At 32.6% G+C, this 25,250-nt stretch overlaps 2 protein-coding genes across 8 annotated transcripts in view; both read left to right on the top strand.

Moving 5' to 3' along the window:
• Positions 1-7,992: 7,992 nt before the first annotated feature.
• LOC139099571 (elongator complex protein 4-like) lies at positions 7,993-9,513 on the top strand. Its single transcript, XM_070652075.1, has 3 exons — positions 7,993-8,372; positions 8,428-8,543; positions 8,694-9,513. The coding sequence occupies exons 1-3, from the start codon at positions 8,219-8,221 to the stop codon at positions 9,459-9,461; spliced, it is 1,038 nt and encodes a 345-aa protein (XP_070508176.1). The 5' UTR covers positions 7,993-8,218; the 3' UTR covers positions 9,462-9,513.
• A 310-nt stretch (positions 9,514-9,823) lies between these two features.
• Positions 9,824-25,250, top strand: part of LOC139099570 (CREB-regulated transcription coactivator 1-like) — a 28,477-nt gene continuing 13,050 nt past the window's right edge. For 3 of the 7 annotated variants that reach the window (XM_070652069.1, XM_070652070.1, XM_070652067.1), the window contains exons 1-2: positions 9,824-10,196; positions 17,781-17,903. In XM_070652069.1, the coding sequence (XP_070508170.1) occupies positions 10,083-10,196; positions 17,781-17,903 (237 nt within the window). In that variant the 5' untranslated portion in view covers positions 9,824-10,082. The remainder of the gene's footprint in view (positions 10,197-17,780; positions 17,904-25,250) is intronic. The other 4 variants (XM_070652071.1, XM_070652068.1, XM_070652073.1 and 1 more) reach the window with 3 other exon arrangements.

Genomic DNA, 25,250 nt, shown 5'->3' with positions numbered 1-25,250 from the left:
GATGACAATTAATTGACATTTAACATAACTATTACACAAACCATTTTGTTTTAATATTTCTTTGTTGACAAAAGACAATAAATCTTTATGAGCGTCAGTCTACGTGCTGGATGGAGGGAATTTATTGTACAACAAAACGACGACATTCATCACACAGACGTCAAACCGTCTTCAATTTCAATTTGAATTTTGATTGATGAAAAATTTTCTCATAAAAATTTAGTTCCATTTTTCCACCTCCACATTTGAAGGTGGAATTAATGGATATTTTATGCATATAAAACCACGCTCACTCAATTAACCCCTTAAATACAATTAATAATTTTTATCGCTATTTCCATTACACATTTTATAGCGAAACGTTTTATGATGTTTTTAAAAAAAAAGAAGCTTAATTCAATTGGAAGTATGTTAATGGAAAACAATTAAAATTGATTTAAGCTTTGTAATGCTGAATTTATTCAATTTAAGGAGGGAATTTTGTGATTATATGTGAAGCTTATTTAAGCGCATTTACTTGGATTATTGAGCTTTTGAGTATTGATTGTGCTTGAGATTATAGTGCCATAGTAACATGGGATCTGAGGTATCGAGTCATTGTTCGAATAAACAAGCAGCATACTCATGATCACAAATCTGAGTATGTGCAGTTGCATTGATTGAGTATACTCATGAGAACGGTCATTTAGTTGAGTATACTCATTACCTGTTAGGGACATAGTTAAATCAACAAGTGCAAGAGTAGGACTTCTGTGGTTAGGAAGCAAAACTGATATCTACAACGCACTCCTTTATGAGGACATGAGTTCGGTGAACAATAATGCGTTATAACTAGTTGATGGCAAGTTAATTTCCAGTTGATGTCAAGTTTTAACGTTTTTATACCTCTCGGGGATGCGAATGCCTCAATCAGTAAAAGGGTGTTGTGGATATGACAAGCATCTGCATAATACACACGACATTACAGACTGTTGCTTATTTCACTGGTCGTACAGATCAATTGTGACTCATGACATCCCATGGATGTCGTCTGAAGTTGGCGCTGTTGCTGGCTTCCATTTGCCAATTTCCAATGCCAAGTGCAACACTATCATTATCAACTACTTACTTCAGAGAGTTCTTTAGCCGTCCACAAGCTCTTAAACCATCTAGAAAGAGAAATGGACTTCAAAAACTCGCTCTATCCTTTGATAATTTCAGCCAGTTCGGAATGTTACAGGAACATGTAACTGTTATTGCCTCTTTGTGAGAGATATTCAACACGATTCATCTCCTCATCCAAAATCATTAACAAGTACCATGAAAATTTATGCTACAAATTTAAATATAGCACAATTCATGTAAAGTAAATGTTCATAATGAGAAACTATTTTTAAATATTTTTTTTATTACATCAAGTTTAAATGGCTGATGGGTTTAGAAATTGCCTCCCTCACCTCATCCATACGACATTGCCTGCTTTTATTATCTCATCCAGTCAAGCTAACCAGCACTATGTTATTCCGTCTCTCACACACATTAACATTCAATATGTATATAGTGTATGTTGCGGTTTTTTCAAAGGGCTGAAAAAAAAATTAATTACAAATAACATTTTAATGGCTTGGCTTGGTGAGCATGAAAATTTATTTTATGGCAGCAAAAAAAAATTTTTTTTTTCATTTGAGATAAAAAAAAGGGATGAAAAGCGGAAGAAGAGAGGGAAAAAGAGCTTTTATAATTTTTTTATTGTTTCATATAGAAAACTTTATGTTAATTTAAATTTTTCTTATGTAGCATAAAAGCATTTTTAGCGTCTTTTTGCGAAGATAAATTCACTTTTATGGTGACCTTTGAGATTGGCTGACTGAGTGGAAAATTAATTCTGTTATAAGTTTGATATTAGATTGATTTGGATAGCTGGAATGGTTTAATCTTATTTTTGCCACTTTTTTGAAGCTGTTAGGATGTTTTTTGTGCTTATTAACTCTTTAATCAATGCAAAAATTGCAATTAAAGTTTTGAAGTGAGAAGCTATTCAGTTAAAATTCAGTTCATTTGAGTTCAGTTTAGTTTCAATATATTATAGTTTTTAAATATCAGAAAACCGTTGAAATTATTTTTACTGACTGCGTAGAAAATTAATTCTGTGAAATGCTTCATAACAGACTTATTTGGATAGCCAAATCAGTATTGTTGAATTTTTGCCACTTTTTTGATGCTGTTAGCATGCTTTTTGTGCTTATTAACTCTTTAATCGTTGTAAAAAATGCAATTAGAAATTTGAGGTGAGAAGTCGTTCAGTAAAAATTCAGTTCATTTTATTTTAGTTCAGTTTTAATAGATTATAATTTTCAAATATCAAAAAGTCGTTAAAATAATATTCATAAAATTAAAGTGCAAACCAGATTCAAAATTTTACTTTAATTACCCCTCCTAGATGCCATTTTCTGTTCATCACCCAATTGAAGAGGATACGAACATCCAAAATTGATTCTAATGAACCCTCATTGCAGTAATTTTTCGATTCGATAGACTAATAAAATTAGACTTCTATGTGTATATCTCATACATAGCATAGAATCTACTCCTACTACACATTAAATGATGTGTCGAAAATCCGATTTATTTCTGTGTTTCGTTTCTAAAAAAAAAGTAGAAAAGGAAAGCAAGGAACAAAAAAAATTCAAATGAAGCAAGCATATCGCAATGAAAAACGGAAATCAATCGCAAATCAACATATAAAAAAAGTGCTCTTTGATATACAAAGCAAATCCATGTACATATATGTGTACATATGATGTTTGAGTATCATGATTTATAAACTCAACAACGCATATAGACAAAATCGATAAGCATCCCGATATATGTTTGTGTATTTATTTGGCAATGAGTACTTCAGCATGTGTATAAATATTGCGGATTTTTATTTATCATCGTTGGAGGTTACACACATCCGTCACTCATTATCCTTTTAATGAAATTTAGGGTAAATATTGAAAAATGTGTCGAAAATGAAAATTGAATTTTTAACGGTCAAAATAAATTTGAATTGGTTTTGTCAATTTGAGTTGGTTTTTCAAATTTATAAAAACCGTTAAATTGTTTTTACAATCGAAACCCTCAATGCTCTATGAATTTTTAACGGTCAAAATAAATTTGAATTTGTCTTGTAAATTTGAATTCTTAATTTAAATTCATAAAAACCGTTACAAATAAACCTCCAATCCACTATGTATTCAATTTTAATCAATAATAAAAATAGTATAAATAAAATCAGTGGTAGTATATTAAATGATTAAATAAATTCATATTAAGCGATATTATTCATCACCAAAAATAAAACTACATAAATATAGATCACGTAAAGGTTATGCATCCTTTTAACACAGTTTTACATAGCTTTTTTGTGCAGCATGTTGCATTATGTTGATGAAAAACTCATGATATAAATATTTTTATATGAATTTTTTTAACCCCCTTTACCCTGCAATATTCCCATGAATAGATGGATCCGTATTATTCCTAATGTGCAAATCCACTCCTATGGCAATCGTGAAGCAAATACTTTTTTATTTTGTAAAGCAAACATTTTTTTTTGTTGTTATTGGATATGCCAGACTTTTACATTATGTGTGTGCCGTATCGTTATTGTGAGTTTTATGCTGGCATGCATTCATATGCTATATGGATACACCGATTTTTTTTTCACCGCCACGCACTCGACTCGTTTTCATTTACTTTCTCTCTTCATCATTGAAATTTTTTTTATTCTGCTATGAATTTTTTTGTTGGTTAAGTTATGTGCTGTTGGCGTCACTTTGGGAAGATATGATAAAATTTTGAATATTTTGTAACGGTTTTTAATTGATTGAAATCAAAAATTGAGTAAATTTCCGGAAAGAATCAAAATTTTGAAATTTTTGAAAATCGCTGAAATTTAAATTTTTGAGAACCGATGAAATTCAAATTTTTGAAAACCGTTGAAATTCAAAATTTTAAAAGTTTGAAATTCACATTTTTGAAAACTGTTGAAATTCAAATTTTTGAAAACCGTTGAAGTTCGAAATTTTAAAAGTTTGAAATTCACATTTTTGAAAACTGTTGAAATTCTAATTTTTGAAAACCGTTAAAGTTCAAACTTTTAAAACCTTGAAATTCAAATTTTTGAAAACCGTTGAAGTTTAAAATTTTAAAAGTTTGAAATTCAAATTTTTGAAAAACGGTAAAATTCAAATTTTAAAAAACCGTCAAAATTCAAATTTATGAAAACCGTTATAAGTCAAATTTTTGGGTACCGTTATTTAATGCGCTTTAAAATATTATCTTCCATTACTTGTCGAGCATTATCCTCTGTAATCAACTCGCTGATACTGTGTGTACATTTTTATTTATTTGACTTTAGAATGATGGTTTGTTTGTCCTGTGGCCTTGTACAGTTGTCATGAAAAATTAGAGTTAAAAAAAAATAAAAAAAAAAAAACATTTTCCGTGTTCCTGAATTTCATCATGCTTTAAATTTACAAATTGTTGCAAATTTATTCATAGATTGAAACTCGATCGAATGTTAAAAAATTTCAATTTTGATTGCCTGAAAACAATTTTGTTAATTTTATTGAACGGATATTGAATGTTAATTTCTAATAAATGTCTGTTATTGTAAATTACTCAACATTACAGCATAAATTTGAATATTTTGAATAATTGTAAAGAAGATACGAGGAATGGAATTCATGAAAAATATTTTCTTTTGCACTATTCATCATTCTGGGTTGATTCTCACAGCACAACATTTTAAAATAGCGCCAAAAATTACATTTAACATTGCTGACACTTACTGCAGGCAGTTGATGTCGGGAGATACTTCACAATATAATAGAACTAGCATTGTTGCCTTACAATCATGACAGACATTTTTTCAGAAACATAACCTCAAAATTATTAACATAACCTCAAAATTGTTGACATAACCTCAAAAAAATAATTTTTAACAACACAAGCACCCTAACAGACAAATATCCATAATTATACAACCAACATAATAAAATGAAAAAGAAGAAGAAGGGAAAAAGTATTAAATAACTTGCTGTCATGATGGGAAGCACAAACTCTCCCTCCGCCAACATAACAAAAGCATATTTTCTATGTTTAAAACAATAAAAGAGTCTGAACAGCAGCATAAACAATTTTCATGCGATGCAATTAAATTTGTCACCATACGCTAAAGCTTTGCTTACTAAATTTCTCCCTAGACGGACACAAAAAATCACATTTTTAAAGCTGGGATGTAATTGTGTAATGTAAATCGCAAGGAATTCATGTTTTAAACTTGAAAAATTCTTCTTTGAGAGTTATTTTTGGCGGATGAGAAATTTAATTAAAGAACAAAGACGAGTTTGAAAGTTTGTTGAGTGACACGATCGTAGAATGCTTTGAATTTTGATCAAATTTTGAGAAAATTAGTTTTGTTGATTTTGAAAATTTTAACGGATTTTTCAAATTTGAATTGTATTTTTGTCATAATTTTTTAAACAAAATTTGAATTTTCCGTTAAAAGTCCGTGCTGAAAATTGTAGACAAACCTCAATATCATCCTGTTATTAAGAATCTAATCAAAAACAAGCACAAAATCATAATTCTTAATTAGAAAAACTCTATCAAAAACTACAAAAGTACGTTTAACCCCTCAAAAAACAACCAACGTGTATGCTCATCCGCAGCTTCCTCAAAAAACACAAAAACAGAGAGATGAGAATCGTTTATTAAAAATTCTTGACTCGGTAAGTTAGAAAAGTTACAAAATATCATAAAAGTCACGTTCATGAGTAAATATATAAACAAAAAAAGTTATAGTACAATGGCATACTGCTATCTGTAAAGAGGAAAACACAAAAGTGTCAAAAAGGATGAAACGAAGAGCTTCATTAAAGCTTTAGTGCTTTTAGAATTGAGTACAACCAACAATTAAAGCTCTTTATTTTGTCCAGACAATTGTGCCTTTTCTTTCTTCTTCTCCTTACAATACATTTATTCCATTAACCCCATCACCTGACCTTTCTTCATTATTTTTTATACAGACACTCTTGGTCTTCTTCCACATGCTGAGACAATTGTCAACATTATATAGCATTGACTTAATGACTCGAATGGCCATTTTGGAATTTAAAGAGAAAATTGCTTTTTATTGTGAGTGACTGGAAGCTTTTACTTGCCCAGGTTGTGAAAATGGTTTTATTTTTAGGATAGATGTGACAAAAATTAATTAAGCAATCTTTGAACTATCATTTTTGTGTGATTTTGCATGATTTATTGATGAGATTTGGATGATTGGCATTGAAACTGCTTTGCTCATTGATAAATTATAGTTTAACATGCGGTTTGGTCAATAAATCAGTGAATTAAGCTTAATTTTAATTGTTGAACTTTCCAGGTGGACAAAAAAATTGAAAAAAATTCTGTTTTCTGTGGAATTTCAAAAATATCCCAAACCCTGAACATTTCAAATCTTAAGTTTTAATTCCTAAAAATTAACATTTTGATGCATCTGCAAATGATTTTACCTTTTAATTTTCATCAAGTTTATCAACAAAACTTTCTCTTCTTACTTATATCCAACTCCAGGAAAAACTTCATCATTTGTACATATTCATTTTCATCAGTTACAATTGCCTTGATTTCATTTCATTTCTCCCATTCTATCAACAATTACGGGTATACAATCAGAAGATAATATGAATAAACTTCCACTTTCCTGTGCTGATGTTTTGAAAGTTTTCATAGCATCTTGTGTAAATTTTGATGAAATAAATAATAAAATGGAAAATGCATGCATGAAGTTGATCTTGAAGTGCTGTAACGACTATGATGATGATGATGATGATGATGTGGATGAATTGAATTGAGGAAATGTGTCTTTTCATTTATGGATTATGTCACTTGCCATTAAATTGCATACAAATATAGAAAAGACAAGAGCAGAATTGACTTGAGGGCATTTTGTCAAGTTTTAAATTATTAATTGGAGAAGTTTTTGATGGGAACTGGATCTTGATTCAATTACACCTGACAATCCTAACCTACAAAATCCAGCATGCCAAAGAACATCCACAGCTCTCAAAAATGACAATGAGTTACTTGAAATGACAAATTTTCTAAAGTTCTGAAGTGATCCTCAAGTCAAGTGCTCTCATGATTCTCAAATGAATAATCTCACTCCCTTGATTCCAGTTCCATTTATGAGAAATTTACGTAAATATTCAGAATGTTCTAGGACCAGAATTTTCCATCCTCCCTTTATGCCTTACCATTTGATACTAAAGTCGAACAATCTAAAATCAAAAGTTCTTCTTATTCGAAAATGCTGTTCCTTTACTGCGCACACTCGTGTCAAGCTTATCATCAATTCGTTGATTTTTCTATCCCCACTCATGTGATAATTGATTTCGAAAATTGAGTGAGATGTGAGTAGGGATAGATAAGAAAAAGGGAGGAAAGATGATGCATGTGAGGACGTTTAAGATATGTGTGAAGATCTTGCTACTCGTAGTATTGTAAACTATTAAGTTTGAGGTCAAAAAACGCTCGATGAACTTTTAGCCTTCAAAATCGAACTTTTTTTGAGATTTGGAAACATTTTAGAGGTTATGTTTCAAAAACAAATAACATGTTCTTATTTGATATACCAAGATGGTCTTAGTTGTTAGTTAAACCAGATATCAGACCTAATATAATAGATTAGTCTAGTTCCGTCTAGTTTTGTGTCAAATTGCGTAAACATTAATTTTAATTATTTTATCAAAAATTCTAATTTTTTAAAGTATCAAATTTAATTTAATCACTAAAACACTAAATTTTATCTAATTTTAATCCCATTTAATTAAATTAATTCAAATCAAAAATTCATTCTTCAAAAAGCAACGCTTTATTTCCAACGGTTTTTTAAAATTCAAATCCACAATTCAAAACTGTTCAGAAAATCAAAACAAGTTCATTTCAGTTCAGTTCTCTAACATTTTTAATGAATAAAAGTTACATTAAGTGATTTATTAAGCCAAACGCACAATAAATTAGATAAATATTTAGTGCCTAACTTTAGCAAGCTATCAGATTGCTAAAATAATTTAAATTTTGCACAAGTCTCAACGAAAACGTGGAAATTTTCGGAAAATTCAACATTCTTATAAGAAAATTGCTTAAAATTATAATTATCAATATCAAAGCATAAATATCAACATAGGAAATGTCTAGTTTCGTTAAGCTGAAGAAGGAAAACGTACCAGAAATCGCTGGCATAAAAACATCCATAAGAAATTATCAAATATGCTCATCTGGAAGTGATTCCTTTGATTTTGTGATTGGCGGAGGAATTGAGTTGAACTCATTAATTCTGATAGGTAGGATATGAATTAATACATGTGTTTTCTCAGATTTAATATGTTTATTTCATAGGAGAGGACAAATTTGGAAGATACTCTGATGTTCTCTTGAAACTGTTTCTTGCTGACGGTTTTCATCATAAGCACCAAATTTATTTAGTAGCGCTAGATGAGGATCCCATGAAAATCGTAAGTCTGACTTATTTTAATACTTCCAGCAGCAATTGATATAATTTTTGCATGCAAAAATGTGAATTTGAAGATTCTGCAACTGCATTGCATGCTTGCACTAAACCTGCAATGAAGAAACTGATTGTAATCAATATCAAATCATTTTAGATGAAGGACATCCCAATGCCACATGAGAATCAGAGACAAGCTCAAGCAGAGACATCAAGTAATGATTTAAGAATAGCATTTAGGTATCAAGACCTTCCAAAAATCGATTCCGTTCAGAGAGGACATCAAATTGGAGTGACTTATGATTTAAACAAGAAATATCCGAAGGAAGTAATAGAGAATTATGAAAATATCAAATTTTTCACATTTAAAGATCTTCAACAACAATTTCCAAGAAGTGCTTTTGAATGCGTGATTGAGGACCTACACAAAGTTGTTCAAGAAAATCCAAGCAATTTACTCAGAATTTGCATAAGTTCTGTCGGATCTCCATTGTGGTATTCAGATGATTTTAGTACACAATTGCTCAAATTTCTCGCACAACTTAAGTCCATCACTCGATACAATAATGTTGTTTGTTACATGACGATGCCTTTACACCTTATCAATCAAATTGATGAAACATTAATCTTTAGAATAAGAAGACTCGTTGATTTAAACATAAATCTAGAATCATTCAATAATATTGAGAAGCAAACAAATGCCGTGTTTAAGCAATATCATGGATTATTGCATATTAAGAAGCTCCAAACAATAGCCGCCTTACAGTCTCACAAGCCTGAAGCATTTGATTTAGCATTCAAACTTAAATCGCATCGATTTGTCATTGAGAAGCTTCATTTACCACCCGAATTACAGGAAAATGAGTCAAATGAAATTTCTATGAGCTGTTCTTCAAGCAGCGGAAATAAATCATTGGATTTTTGAGATGAAAGTAAAAATATAAATAAAGAAGAAATTGTTTTGTACACAATTGGAAGTCAACATCTGATTTTTTTCGGTACTGTGCATGTCTGTTATGTCTGTGCTTTTATGTTGAGGTATTTATGTTGTATGCAGACATCCAGAACAGTTATTCAAGTCGGTTACCAATGGGATTCATGAAGATTGAGGATATAACTTAAGGACTAGAATGTCACATGGAATCATTAAGGATTAACATCAATTTAAACAAATCTGCGCTCATTTCCAATAAGAATCAAGTAATTTTCGCCCGGACAGACATGCTCAATTGGAAAGCTTCCACATCACTTCCAATAAGTTTTTCAATCGGAGACTTTTTATTTTCAATGAAGTCTCATAAGAAAACAGAAGTATCATTTGAAAAAATTTAATTAAAAAAAGTTGACGGAAGTTATTGTGTAAAAATTTTATTCCATGTTAGACATTAATAGATATTAGATAGATTCATGTATATAAAAAAGTGTAACAATCACAATTAGTTGTATTAAAAAGTGACAAGAAATTTTTTCTCATTGGAAGAAAAAAAGTCAAAAAAAAAAAAAGAATCAAGTTATATATGTGAGATATAAGCAGTAGAGGAAAAAGATGGCAAATCCTCGAAAATTTTCGGAAAAAATAGCGCTATTAAATCAAAAGGAAGCGGAAGGAAATGCCGAATTTGAGCGTATTATGCGTGAAGTATCAGAAGTGTCATCAAAGGTAGAACCTTCATTATCTAATTTTTGTGCTATTTTAAATTAAGGAACAGAAGAAAAAAAAAAGTATGAAAAAAAATCCCTCGAATTTCTAATCCAGAAATATATACGAAGAATGAAGAGAGGAGAAAAAAAAAAATATAAATTCCCATCTGAGATCCGAGAATTTGCGTTGTAGCGAAACTGACATTTGTGTATGAAAACAAATTCTCGTCTTTTGTGTATATGAACATGCAGCTATAATCAATATTATTTATTAAATCAGCTAATATGCGTGAAGAATTAATGCAGAACAAGATAGGATTGAGGCACACAAAAAAAAAGAACTGAATTTTCTTACTGTATGAAAAATTTCTCTCGTGTATGAGAGGCAGGCAGGCACACACAAAAAAAAGAAAGAAATGCAATTCGGAAAGCTTGTGTATTTTAATTTTAAGCGCAGCAGCAACAGTAGCACAAAAAAATTTTCATTTTCCTATTAAAATTCCAATTGGAAATGGAAATTGTGCTGTGTGCTGTGCTGTATATACTGTGTGTGACATAAAAATGAGGACAATAATTATTCTAATCAGGAGGATTTTGAGAGATGAGAAATAAAAGTGACGCTATTAAAATACGTAATTTTTTAATCACTGCGGCTCGCATACTTCCATATCGTTTTTTTTTTTTGTGCTTGCTAAGTTGTCTTGATAACATACATACACGTATAAATGCGAGCGAAAAAAGAAAATGTCTTATCAATATCACCAAAAAAAAATAATGTATATGTGCTCCCTTTCGTCGAATTGCAACAATTATATCCAAAAGGTATATCCACATATAGAAAAAAAAATGTGCGGAACAGCAACAAGTAAAAAGAATCTCGTTCTGTTTACTTTCTAACGTTTCTATACAATTCATATTATTATTATTCGGGAGAGAAGAAAATAAAGAATAAGAACTTATTTCTTCTTTCCTTCCAACTTATTTATACACGCGCCTTAGGTTGTGTACATTTATAAATTTTTGAAATGTGTACAAAATATTTATTTTATTTTTTTTTTCGGTATTGGAAACGCGCTAGCAATTTTTGTTTTTTGTCAACTTTATTAGAATTTTCGAGAACTTTTTTAAAGTGGATTCGCGGGAATTTTTCATATGGTGGGTGGTAGTGCGGAGGACATACTTAACTATTCTGATCTAATAAGACAGTGTTGAGCAAACTTTGTGCCGCGACATGAATATCTTGAAGTTCAGTGCTCGAAGTCAACTTTTCTATACAAAATCGGAGTCAACTTTGAGCTCTGATGAACAGCATGTCGTATGCGGTTTCGGTCGCGACTCACTTCTATCGGTATCTCATGGCTTGGTCGGAGCACAAAATAATTTGGACAATACTGTAAACAAAACAGGTAGTAACACCATGCTATCCTAATACAGAATGACTAGACTTTCGTGATACTTGCTTACTTACTTCGCTGGTCTTAAAGATCTGTCGTGATTCATGACCTCTGATAGGAGTCGCCTAAAGCTGGCTCTATCACTGGCTTGCACTTGTCAATTTCTGATACCATCCACAGTAGCATCTCTATCGACTTTCGTGATACGGCACATAAAAGCGGGTTCCCTTTTCTGTTATGGAAATAAGAAGTACGGGATGTAGCTTATAGAAATCAATTTCAATAGATTTTGAAAGGGTCAGACCGCTGGCCACATCAGTGTCCGAAGAAGTGCATTTAGTTATGTCTAGCAAAAAACATAAGAATCACTACACTTTACGGTTAGAAGTTTACAATTCTTCATACCAACATGCCACTGACAAATTAAGTAACGGATTAGCTAACCAACTACTCTCAAAATCTTCAAGATATCCAAAAATAAGGTAGACTCATGATAACACTAGAATTACTGACATATACTTCAGCTGCGATACAAATGGATTCATTTTTACGCGTAAGGAACGTCTGGAGCTTTCGAAACCTTCTGTAAATATAAGTTCCAATGAGTTCACATATACAGCGAGAAGAATAAAAAGTCAAACAAGTTCATTCTAAAAAGGCTTTTATGACGTTACAAATGACGTTCTTTTGAAGATGATTAAGAAGTAAAAGGTTCTGGCAAGTGAAAGTCTTTGATATTATACGAAAAAGAGGAGTAACTAATGTTCTCACTTACGTACTTCGCTGGTCATTAAGATAAATTGTTATCTACGACTTCCTTCAGATGGCGGCTAAAGTTGGTTATGTCGCTGGCTTCCTTCAGCTAATTACAACAGTGCTTGATTTACTTGGTGCATATTAAGACCTTAAATGTTCTTTTCTAGCACATGGATGCTTCAAATTGATATGGTAAATGACATGATAATGATAATAACATGACATGATAATCAGGCATAATTATGGACTGAGTACTCGACTGAACAATCCCTCCGATTGAACCAAGAAACCTTATAAGAGTCCATATCGTTGACCATTCTGCCACTGCTTCAAAATCTTCAAACCCTCACATCCAATTCTAAGCAGCAAATCCAAATCTTACATAACACCATAAAAACCATATCCTCATGCCCTTGCCCAGACTAAAACTGTCACGGAATTAAACCATTTAAACATTAAATTTTCTAATAAAACCTTATCTTATCGATCAATCTTGCATTGCAATCAGTTCGTGTGCATTAAATGTGAAAGTTTAATTTTATTACCAACTGCACCGTCCACTTTCATTAGTTTAACATTATGGGCAATAAATCTTTTCAAGAAGTCGATAGAAGGTTTAAAACCGGACAAATTTGCATTAATAATTTGTTTCTAATGGTCATATGCGTTGGTCAGATGACGTTCTTGTTGTGTGAGGGGATTTTATGCTGTTTTGGTTCAAGAACCTTAATTAAGTATCTTAAAGCAATATAAGCGATTGAAGCGGCGCATTTCCCTAACAGACAACGAGCAAGTCTTCATATTACAGAAATACCACTCAGGTTCCTAAAAGCGGTATCCTGGCCTGTTAGAGCTTCTATGCAAGCACATGTATTTCGGTCAAAAGACTATTGTTGATGCTTGAGTTCAGCTACATACCTTGCATTATTTACTTCCTCGGTACATGCTCGGTACAGACCATAGAAAGCATTTTATGAGTCACGACATCCCTAAAAACAACATTAAATCCCTTCCTATTCAAATCCCAACAATTAGCTAAGTTTAGACCCAAAATAAGCCTCAAAAGTCTTTAATATAGAGCACACTATCAACATCTTCATGAGTACTTAACCGACACAGCTAGATAAGCAAAAGAACAATGATTATGGCAGTTAATCTAGGCTCAACTATCATCAATTATAAGCTTGCAAAAATAAAGCTTCCACAAATTCTCTTTGATGAGTTCAGGTAGATATTTTATCTCTGGAGTGACTCATACTCCACACTTATGAGTTTGCAACTTTTTGTGAATGACATCCACGCGATAATTTTTTTGAGGATGTCCATTTGATGTCAATAAGTTATTATGATAAAAATTCTTTCATTTCTGGGATTTTTCAGTCTTAGTCACAAATGTCATTTACAATTAATTACAGGACGTTAGCATCAACTTCATTTATAGTATCCAAACTCCCCAAAATTACTTTCTTTCTGGAAAATCCAACGACAATGCGTCTACATCTTCTCTATATCTTTAAAAAAACAAGAAATGAAATGCGGATAAAAAAAGAAGCAACAACTTCGCGCGCTTAGGAACATCATTACATCTTCATATTCTCTTTTTTGTGTGTGTTTGAGGAACACAACTCACACATCCATTTTGATGTAGAACGTATCAGCTCCGACAAAAAAGACACAACACAACGTAAAAAAAAATTGATAAATAATTAATGAGAGAAGTAAGTAAATAGAGGCAGCATTGCAGAATAATTAAACGTCATGCTTAATTGTTAACTTTTTATTTCATTTTGTTCTCACTGTCCTTTACGGATGAGACTTACTTACATTCAACATTCTGAGACAAAAAGGTATAACACATAAATCACGTCCGAGAATGAAATTTTAATGAAGTTTTTGTGGCACAAGAATTTTATTGTAAGGACTTCATTCGTTTCTTTTGTGTCCTATTAATGAATAAAAAGCTTGAGAAAGAAAAGTCTAGAAAAAAAAAGATGATGATCTGACTTGACACCAATGGCACATCAATTTTTCATCATTTAATAACAATTTTAATGACTAAGTTGAGAAGCTTTCAACATTATGTAATTATTAGGACGTAACTTATAGTTTTCATTAAGTGTCCATTCTGTGTAGTATTAGATAATCTTACAAACTGGACTAGAATTGATTAATGCAGATCACGGAGATTCATATCATATTCCTTGATACTCTCTATAAGCCAAATGTCTTCAAGCTGTTGAGTGTCTCTGTGGATTAATCGACAAGACGTTTGACTCATATTGAGTTTGATAACTCGAAAGTCTTCGGTTCGAATCCTGCCATTTCCAAGTTGAATTTTTTCAAAAGTTTAGAAATTTCAACTGCTTAATGTACAAAAGCAAGACAAAACTGGATCATTAGCCAACTTTGAATTAAGGAACGGGTCAGAACTTGAAGTACAGCATAAAAAATCGAATTCAAATCTACTAGATTACCGTACGAAGGCAGTCAATGTTGACAGAACTTAGCTGAAAGTATCACGGAATACCAGTTGAAGATCCAAATGAGAGCCTAAATTTACACTCATAAATTGATAAGCATTGAACTACCTTAACATCAAACTACATACACATGTTCGGCTATCATTAGCAAGATTCGAATCTAAGGGCGTCCGTACCTAAAAATTGAAAATGTATGCGACATTACTCTTGAACTCCTAATTTAAAAGTTTGATAACCCGCGTTAATGCTAGATAAGATTCCAACTACACACCTGCATTTAGCTGCTGCCATACTTAACGAGCCACTATTCTAGTCCAGATGTATAAGAAATGAAATATTTACACAGCCCACCATTACATTGTATTTAATACAAAATATTTCATTAGAAAGGATCATTTGTATTAACAAGTAAAGACGATTGAAGTACACACAACACACCGTGTGTCGATTGTACTGAGTCATTCTCATATTCTTTGGAACAAAATGAACAACAAAGAACAGCACAGAGTCGAGAAGAATTAAAAATTCTTATTGATTCTCATAATTTTCTAGCACTTAAATGCCACACATTTATAATTAAGCAACTAACAACATTCATCATATTAAGGAGAATACGATTGTGGTAGTCTCGAGTATATATCTGTTTGAAGTTGTGCTTTGTTCAGGTGTTATAAACAGTTCCTCAATAAGCACAATTCGCGTTCTGGCTGTAGCATGTCTCATCTTCATTGCCTTTAAGATTCTTTTTGTGTTTTTGTTAGTTCCACAAAGAATCGAACACAAAATATTGAGAGAAGCAATCAATATCAATTATTAGGCTTTTTTATGTCTCTACGATGTTGCTCATAGCAAGCAGCACACATTTATGCGGAATGTGTGGAGAGAAAAAAAATGAGAAGACCTTGAAACTGTATCAATATATGTTAGAGTACCCAAAAACAGAATAATAATAATTATACATGAAATTTTTTTTATCGCTATTGTCTGTATATTATTCACGTGTTTGTTATTAGCTAGAATTATTGTGCCAGAGGAGTGAAAATTTCATTAGTTGACTGCGCATGTTTTGACATATTTACTTAAAATTCCACAATTTAAACAGTCGATGTTAAATGAAAAAATTTCAAAAGCTTCCGATTGTTTAGTGTCGGAAATTTTTCAATTAATTTTCGTGATATGATTTTTTTTTGTGACTAATTACCAGTGCCTTTTCTAATGACTTTTTTTGGTTGATTTCACGAAACTTTATACTGCCTTGTCTTATAGTCATGAACAATTTCAATAAGACAATATATTATTCTAAAAGCTATGAAAGCTCGACTTCTTGATCCTGCACCTGACATTTATGAGATATAGAAGCTTAAACATGATCTTACCCGAGCAGCACACTCAGCTGGCAAAATTAACACTGTGTTGCCATTTTAACGATAAGATACAAAGCTGCTATATTATCACAATAACAGCTGATTTCAGCCCAATTTCTATGACTAAAAAATGCAGTTCGTCGTCCTGTGCTGCTCGGGTTAGCTTCTTAAATGTTTCGTCGATCATTAACATGTCTTAAAATCAATTCGAATACTGCTCTAGGCATCATATTGTACAACTCAAATTTGAACATGAGGTTGCAAAAGGTCAGATGATACATGTTCGTTAAAGGAAGAACTTAATGTCTAAAAATTGTAAACTTCTGAATATATTAGTCAATTCTTGGAGATATTAAAACATACAGTTTTAATAATTCACAATATGTTAATCTATCGACAGTTCTTAACATCCTCAACGGCTATATAATCTTATTAGTAGTCAAACGGAAACTCAAGAAGATTCGTACGTATCGTAGCTCCTGGCTAACAGCTAACCTTTCAAAAAACTACTCATCTGTTACAATTCTCTGAATTATCCATCAATCTACCAAATTACTGATTGCTTCCTAGAATTACACAATAGCAGACATACTTGAAGATATAAAATTTTTCACTCAAAGCAGTCGCATCCAGTTTGCAATACTCAAAGATATAAACAATTGAAGTCGTAAAAAAATCCACAATTTTTCGCGAGGGAATTTCTTAAGACGTATCGATTCCATGAAAAAACAGAACTGCCAATACAATCATCCATCGTAGAAAAAGAACATTGACAGTCGAAAAATATCATTTTTCATCCATTGTGTCAGGACGTTTATCGATTATTTTTTTTTTTTTTCATGAGTCTACTTTAAGATTCGTAACATGAAATTTGTTGAGGTTGGTTAAGCGTCATTTAAGTCCAAATGGAACTAGACCTTTCTTATGGGATCAGAATAGTTGAATTATGTGAAATCCATTGTTCTGCACGAAAGGATTATAACGCAAAAATTAAGAAAATTAATGAAACCGGTTTCGTGACAAGAACCTGCGAATTATGTTCCGAGCAGCATATAACCTCAAAAGTGATGTTTGGTTGTTTACTGTTTTGAGGTTAAGGAATGGATTGTTGATCAATAAATCATTATGAGTCGGTCTTTCAGGGTGAATGAGTGCACATACCCTTTCGATATGCAGGGTAGAGTTCAATCTAAGGTGCTAATTGACACTCTAATGCAGTGGTGAACAACCTGTGTGCCGCGACACACTAGTTAAAAATTGTTGGTAATGTCATGAATCGTATCCCGTGTGATATTTTGGGCATGACTTACCACAAAGGTGTGCCATAAAAAATAAAGGTTGCCCACCACTGCTCTGATGTATACTTAAGTAAACCCTATGTATATTGAGCCAGATTGATCCAAAAGCACCATGGACATCCTGAGAAACCGACCACCATTCACAGCTCGGGAACATGCTCTTCTCTCAAATTATTATAGTATTTTATTCCGTCTTTAACTGCTCATTGGATGAGACAATAATTCTCACAAGTGTGTTGTTCTTTAGAAGCAATATGTTTGACTGTATGTACGTTAAAAAAAAAACAACAAAAATGTATATCTTTTTATAGGTGTCACAAGCGCCGCGTAACACGAATTTGATAGCAACAACTTCTGCATTTATTTCGCGATCATTGCCAAATGTTAATGCGCCAATTAATAACGCAAACAATTCAAACAATATTGATAATAAGGTTAATATACTCAGTAGATATATATATACTTTTTTGCAATAGTTTCAATATTTTTTTTTTTACATTTTCTTTATTCCTAATCCATTTGCATTAGTTAACCCCAAAAAAAGCATATATTCTTTATTGACGGAGATAATTTACTCTATTTTATTGCGTTTTGTTTATGTCTGTGTGTTTGTAGTTCTTTTTCTCACTTAATGATTCCTATTAAAACAGTCTTTAAATGCAACATATACATCATCGACTTGTGATTTATTCTTGCTTACTTATATCCTTCAGCATGATTTAAATTAATTGTAATTACTTCTTCATTTAATATTATTGATGTTGGGCTGGAATGGGAAATGAATTTTTACTTCTGGTCTTCAGTCTCAATGACATGCAGAATGGCTGTTGTTTATGACTGTAGCCAATTGACATATGTGTCGAATTCTGTTTTAAATATATATACTAATTCTCACTTCTGTTCCTCTAATTCTGATTTTAAAATTTCTTACCGATGACAACATCAAGTCACCGATAGTAAATTTTCGCATCTTTAATTGGAAGTTCCAACAATTTATTACGGAATTTCAAAGCATATCCACTGCAATAATCTTTGATATTCGATGACTAATATTGCATCATCGGATAGAACATTTCCAAAAGTATTGGAATATTCAGACCAGTTTTATGTATATTTTATTTAAAAACATCTTCAAGACCTCTTAATATTCAAGGTTGAAGCATCTAAAGCTCAAATGAATATCAACAAAGATAAAATTAACATCAAATCTAGCTGTAAATATCACATTATTTTTGTAGGTGAAGTATCCATAGATACCTTAATACATAAATATCGACGGCTAAGTAAGTCTTCTTTTACTGTTACTAATGCTTCCTTGTTAGGTAAAATATAACAAATAAAGGCAATGGTACTTGATCATTATTTACTGAATATTCAATTGCCTTTAAACTACTTTTTTTACTGACCTAACCTGTTTAAAGCAGGTATAACGTAAAATGAATTGGGATCAATATCGTGAAATTAAGTTTTGTCATCTACATGATTTTCAAGCTGATTCTATATAAGGTTTCTTGAGACCGAGACAAAAACATCGGGAAATCCTCTGTAGTCTGAGTTCCCGACTCGATCATTGAAGAATTAGTCCGAGCCGAGACTTCGGGAAGCCCAAATTATGTCACGATTGTTGAATAATCCAGTACATACCCCTAACCTATAGGGTTTCCGAAGTCGACAAATTCTCGAGACCAAGACTACCCGGGAATTCGGCATCGGTGACCCTTACTTACCACAAAGGATATACTTAATAGAATATTGCATATGCATATTGGGTTTGCCTAGAGCAAATCAAAACTGCGATTGATGATCTGTTGTACCATTTCAACACCTCTATAGAGTATCTATGTCCTTGATGAAACCAATGATTTCCTACCCTAGCAGGAACAGATACTGCTTTTAAAGCATATTCTAGCCATAGAAGCAAATTCTTTGCGTGTTAGGACTAATACCCACCAAGAAACTGTACTAAAGGTCTAGACAAGTATCGAACTCAGATAAAGATTACATTATGCATTACCGAGTAGCCCAATATCGTCGTTAAAACCCTCGCATATCATCGTGTTAATTGCATAATATCAAAATACGTGAGTTGCACTTGATAGAATCTCGTCTATCTATTTGCAAGCAATTTGTAAGTCACACGGTAACAAATCTTTGCATTCAAAATTTGCTACTTTTGAATATTTTTGTTAACTAATTCTCACATTAACACGTTCTGCTTTAAATATTAAATTAATTCAAACTAAAAAAAGAAAACATTCTTGAGGAACCGTGCATTCTAACGAGATTAAAATCTTCCATTGAAGCATGAATATTTTATCATATTTTTGAAAACGAGCTAGCGATAGCTGCGAACGTGCAATTTGAATTTATCAGAACCTACCTCAAGTGCTGAAAAGTTTTGAATAAGGTGTTTCGTAAAGACATCTGTGGGTGTTAAAGATACAATGTCGGTGTAATATTTCATCAGTAGATGATATTTTGCGATGTGTAAATCAGAATCTAAAAGTTTCGGTGCTCATTCAAGAAGATAAAGCACAAATCTTTGTGGATTAGTTTGAGTATTAAAAGTTGATGATCCTTTTGATGAATATTAGTTCTGTTTATGTTCCGATTAAGTCCATTTGTTGAATAAACAGAATGAAAAAGTAGAGGAAGAAGAATAAATCACAGTCATTAGAATGTAGTTATGGATATATATATAACCCGAATGACACAAATCGGTTAATCGACCCATAATCTTGTTCCAGGACGACGTGACTCTGACTTAATGTCGAATTTGACTTCAATCCGTCAAGACACCATGTCAGAGTGATTCCGGCTTGGTGTTAGTTTTGATCCATAATCCAACACCCAACCAGCATGAGTCTGGCATGGTGCCGGATTCTATTTAAATACGACACCTTGCCAGAGTTACGGAGGCTTGGATTTGGACTTCGATACAAAATTTAACCAAAATTCAATACCAAGTCGGCATGACTGACTTGATGCTGGTTTTGATTTACTTTTGGCGCACTGACAGAGCCTTACCGGTTTGGTACTGCGATCGAAGGATATTTCGATCCAAAATTCAACACTAAGCCAGTGTGACTCTCTGTGTGACAATGTGCCTTCTCATGACCATACTCAATGTATATAATTGAGCATGCTCCTTGTCTGTTCGGGAAGTCAAAGTCACGTCAACCTGTGACCGGATTTTCGATCAATTAACAGATTTGTACTATTCGGGTAACCCCACACATTAATGGACTTGAAATAAATACAACAAAAAAAAACACCGAAACACAATAAAATGTCGATTATCATGCGGCACGTGCAAAGAGTGAGATTTGCGAATAGAGCAATAAAAGCGAAATGAAAAAAGAAAATAATTCTTTTTTTTGTAAGGAGAAATGCACACTATTAGCACAAATTATTTCCAAAGATAACAAAAGAGACATATTTTCATTCTCAGATGTGTAAGCATCAATGAGAGAATGGCGCATAATGTGTACACATTATTGCACGGTCGCAAAAAAAAAAGTATATAACTAGAGTTGATGTTTTGTTGTACTTTTTTTTGTCTATTTATAAGTCCATACTTAACATCGAAAGTAGTGTGATGCCGCCCAAAAAAATATAAATAGACAGTAACACAACTCACCCATTGCGCGCCTCTTTTTTTCTCTCTTAATAATTATCATTTTGAAAATTTGTTGTTTTTCACACACATTTTTACATTAAACATTAAACTTTATGTTTCTAATGATGATGTAGGCTATTTACAACGCATTCTGGTTGCTATGCCCGAGCGACACAAATGATGATGGCTCTGTCATTAAGGAGGTTTTAAGGCTACGACACCTCTTTTAGGTGGTTCAAATAGAATCCCTTAGGATTTAGCGTCCGTACTTACTTGCTTACTTACCTCGGTGGCTGTAAAGATCAAATGTGATCCATGGCCTCTTTCAGTTGGAACCTAGACCTGGCTCTATCGTTAGCTTCCGTCTGCCAATACCAAATGCAATACTGTCTCTATCAATAGCTTCTTTCCACGAGTTCTTTGGCACACCGCGTGATCTCTTAGCATCCAAAAAGTCGGAATTTAAAAGCTTCAATAATGAAGCCTCCATAAGCCTTCCAATAACATGTCCTGCCCATCGAAGTTTGTTCACTTCAATACTTCTCACAGTATCAGCTTTATATTGGACAGCCGATGCAGCTCCTCATTGCTCTTGTCCAAGAACAAGTCACATTCTCTTTTTGGTCTAATGATTGATCTAAGAACCTTTCTCTCAAAAATGCCTATTGCGTTTTTGTCAGCTACAGTCATTTTTCATGAATCATCACTATACAATACTACAGACACGACCATATGGCTGTATAAAGCAGGCGACCTCCATTTGGTGTTCATACAAATGGAGCCTTAATCATTTGTGTCGCTCGGGCAAGCTACTACTACTTTGTTGTTTGATTAGCTTCATAATTAGCTGAATTTTAAACATTTTTAAATGATCCAAATGCGTCAATTTTTTTACTAGACACAATGAGGGAGATAAGATTAGTTTTGCGGTCTATTTAGACTGTATATTGTTCTCTGCTTTTATGACTCTTTCTATGTGACATTTTATTCCACAAAAATATATATCCAGTGAGTCATAAGTCTTTATTTGCACACGAACTTCTTATCAAAAATCCTAAGATAATTGCTGAATTTTTTGTTATCTTAATTATTAAGATTACAGCTGGTGACATCTGGTTCGTGTATTACTTCAAAATACTGATGTACCTACACAGCAGAGAAAATATAAAATCATGACCTTGAAACAAAAAAACAGAGAAAAAATCTTAACAAAGATTACAGAACATAATGGCTTCATTGTGATGTTTTCTTGTAATCATTTCCATTTGTTTGATTGAATTCTGTTGGAATTGACAATGAGATCTGAAATTGTTATGAATTTCTCACTTTAGATTTGATTTCTGTTGTAATTTGTAGAATATGAAAGCTTTTCTAAGTTATGAATTGAGGTTTCTAAGTAAATTGGTTAATTCCTTAGAAAGGGTTCATTGCGGCATTTCCGAAAACTCTATTTTAAGGAAACTTCTGCCAGTTTCTAATGTCTGGTCCCTTTGCATCCTTTCTGACTTAACTGTTCTATAAGTTCATGACAATTCATAAATTTAACTGACTGATTCTAGTTTCATGAGTAACTTGATTCATGACATAGCATAAATCCAGAGATGTGTCAAAAAATATTCCAGACAATATACCTTAACCTTTAGATAGAGATAGGGCTTTCGTTCCTTATGTTCTTAATGAAGCAATCAGAGCTCGAAATCGAAGTCTTGATCTTGGCAAATTCTTGAAACCTAAACTCCAAAGGAATTTCTGATCTCTTGATAAATCCCGAGATCAAGGACCATTAAAGGGGCATGGACCTCCAAGTTCTTGAGTGACTAGAAACAACGAAAAAGCACTCGAGTATTCGACCAGACTTGTTTGACCCTGGGATCGAACCCGGGACGTTAGAGTCAGTTAGCCGACACTCTAACCACTGCGCCATTGCTGTCTTTTTCGGATCCTAAGTCTCTCCCTAGAATTAACCTTAAAAAGAGTCCATTTAGATAAAATGCAAGCCACGTTTCAATGCAATAGAAGTTACTTCTAATTCCTCGAAAACAACAAGTTAAGGTAAATTCCTAAACCAAATCAAGTCAATAAACTACAATTATGCGTATTGATTCTCAAAACAAAACTAGATCCAGTAGCAATTTGAACTCAATCTTAATCAATCAGTATAAAGCTATATCAAAATCATCATCATCAACATTGTTCTTCAATGAGAATCACACATCCACAAAAACATGTTGAGTCATTGGTTAATGATGACTTGCTATACTTACATAATACTAATCATAAACGTACATCCAATAAAACAAGAAAAATAAAACTTTATTTATTGCGAGCATTTTAAGTCAAAATTTCCATGAATTAATGAATCGTCATCCCTAGCTGAGTAAAGTAAGCAAGCAATTCTCGTTGTAAGAATTGAAAAAATATTTATTCTTCAATATGTGCTTCACTTATATACTAACAAAACGTGAACTGATAAGAAAAACAACGACCTATGTTTGTGTCAATTCTGTTTTCTTTTCTTTTTTTTTCGTGAATAAATAAATGAGTAAGGGAGATGAGAAAAACAAACGACTTTGCCCACATTTCATTGAAAGTATGAGGGCACACTAAAAATGACAAAAACAATTAAATGATCAATTTTTTGTGTTGTTCTTCTTTCTGATTTTATTTCTCTATTTGTTCCTTCCCCGATCGGCACATAGTATTCATGGCATTCGATTGGTTTCCTAATGACGTCCAATTGGGAATTTTAATATTAAATGTCATAAAAATTGCCAATTGGATTGCAAGTTGCCGCTATCTGGCAGCCACTTAGTCGCCATCTGGCTGCAAAGTAGCCATAATCTGGCTGACTTATGTCTTCCAAATAGTCCGCCATTAGGCTGCCTAGTAGTCACAATCTGACTGCCAAATAGCCGCAATCTGGCTGCCAAGTAGCCGCTATCTGGCTGCCAAGAAGCCGCTATCTGGATGTCAAATAGCTACCATCTGGCAGCCACCTAAGGAGGCGCCATCTGGTTGCCAAAAATAACATGTGTTGATCGGGGATTCCACTAAAATTCATTCGTAAAATAGTTTCTTTTTGTGGACGTTTTAATTAAGTAGAATAATAATAAGTAGAGGAATGCAAATTAATTATTTTGATTTTTTTGTTTTCTGCATCAAACTTAATAAATATTTTCATACTTATTTTGTATTTGGTAGACATAGACTATATAGTATAAAAACTCGTGTGTATGTATTAATTCAGTAAACATTGAAGTAGGAACGAAATATGTGTCTTAATTTACACCTGCAATTTTTTTGGAATTTAATTATTTAACGCTATTATTTTGGGGATTCCCAAAATCTGATAACTTTTGACTGAATGGCTATTAATCTCAATTTAGTCGCATTGCTAGTCTTGATAACTAAATAATGTTGCGTAGCTAACTAACTTGTGTGAGATAAGAACTTAAGGTTTATGAACAATCTACTCGAGAGGCACAAATGAGGTCAAGCAGATTTTAAGGCTCGACTAAAGCTCTACTTCTCTCTATTTGGAAGAGCTTTGGTGGAGCCTTCTTCATTTGTGTCGCTCAGACTCTTTATATGCAACTGAACTCGATGTAGACTCAATTCCAAAACTTGAGTCAACTTCGAGCTCTGCTTACTATAAAAATATCAATTATTGACTACTATTTAGTTCAAGAAGACAAAATTCCTTGACATTAGGCTGATAATTTATTGTGCCTTGATACGAGCTAAAACTTGACGAAGGTTATAGAATTTAGTCGGTATATCAAGGTCATACTTCTCTGATAATCAAGAAAACACAATATATATGTCGACAATAATGATTTTATGTACACAAAGCTGAATCAGCAGTCGCCAATATATTCCCGAGCGGCACAGATGAAGGAGGGTTTGTCATGAAGGTTTTATAGATTTTCGTCAAACTACTTTTGTTATCAACAAATGTAACAGACAATGAGCATGTTATCGGAATCTTGGTAGTCCTATATACACTAGATCAACATGCTCACGAACGTCTCTCTGTTCTTTAAACCACGCTCTTTGCCTGCTAAGAAATTTCAGTGTGGCTTCCATATGGCTACCAAATTTGTGTCGCACGTGATTCTCTAGAACAAAGGACTTCATGCTGTTTTATTATTAGAACTGTTGT

This window comes from Chironomus tepperi, unplaced genomic scaffold, assembly GCF_022539635.2.
Source record: "Chironomus tepperi strain 1889 unplaced genomic scaffold, CSIRO-AGI_Ctep_v1 contig_479, whole genome shotgun sequence".
Classification (NCBI taxonomy): Eukaryota; Metazoa; Arthropoda; class Insecta; order Diptera; family Chironomidae; genus Chironomus; species Chironomus tepperi.
This window is presented reverse-complemented; position numbering and strand designations above follow the sequence as displayed.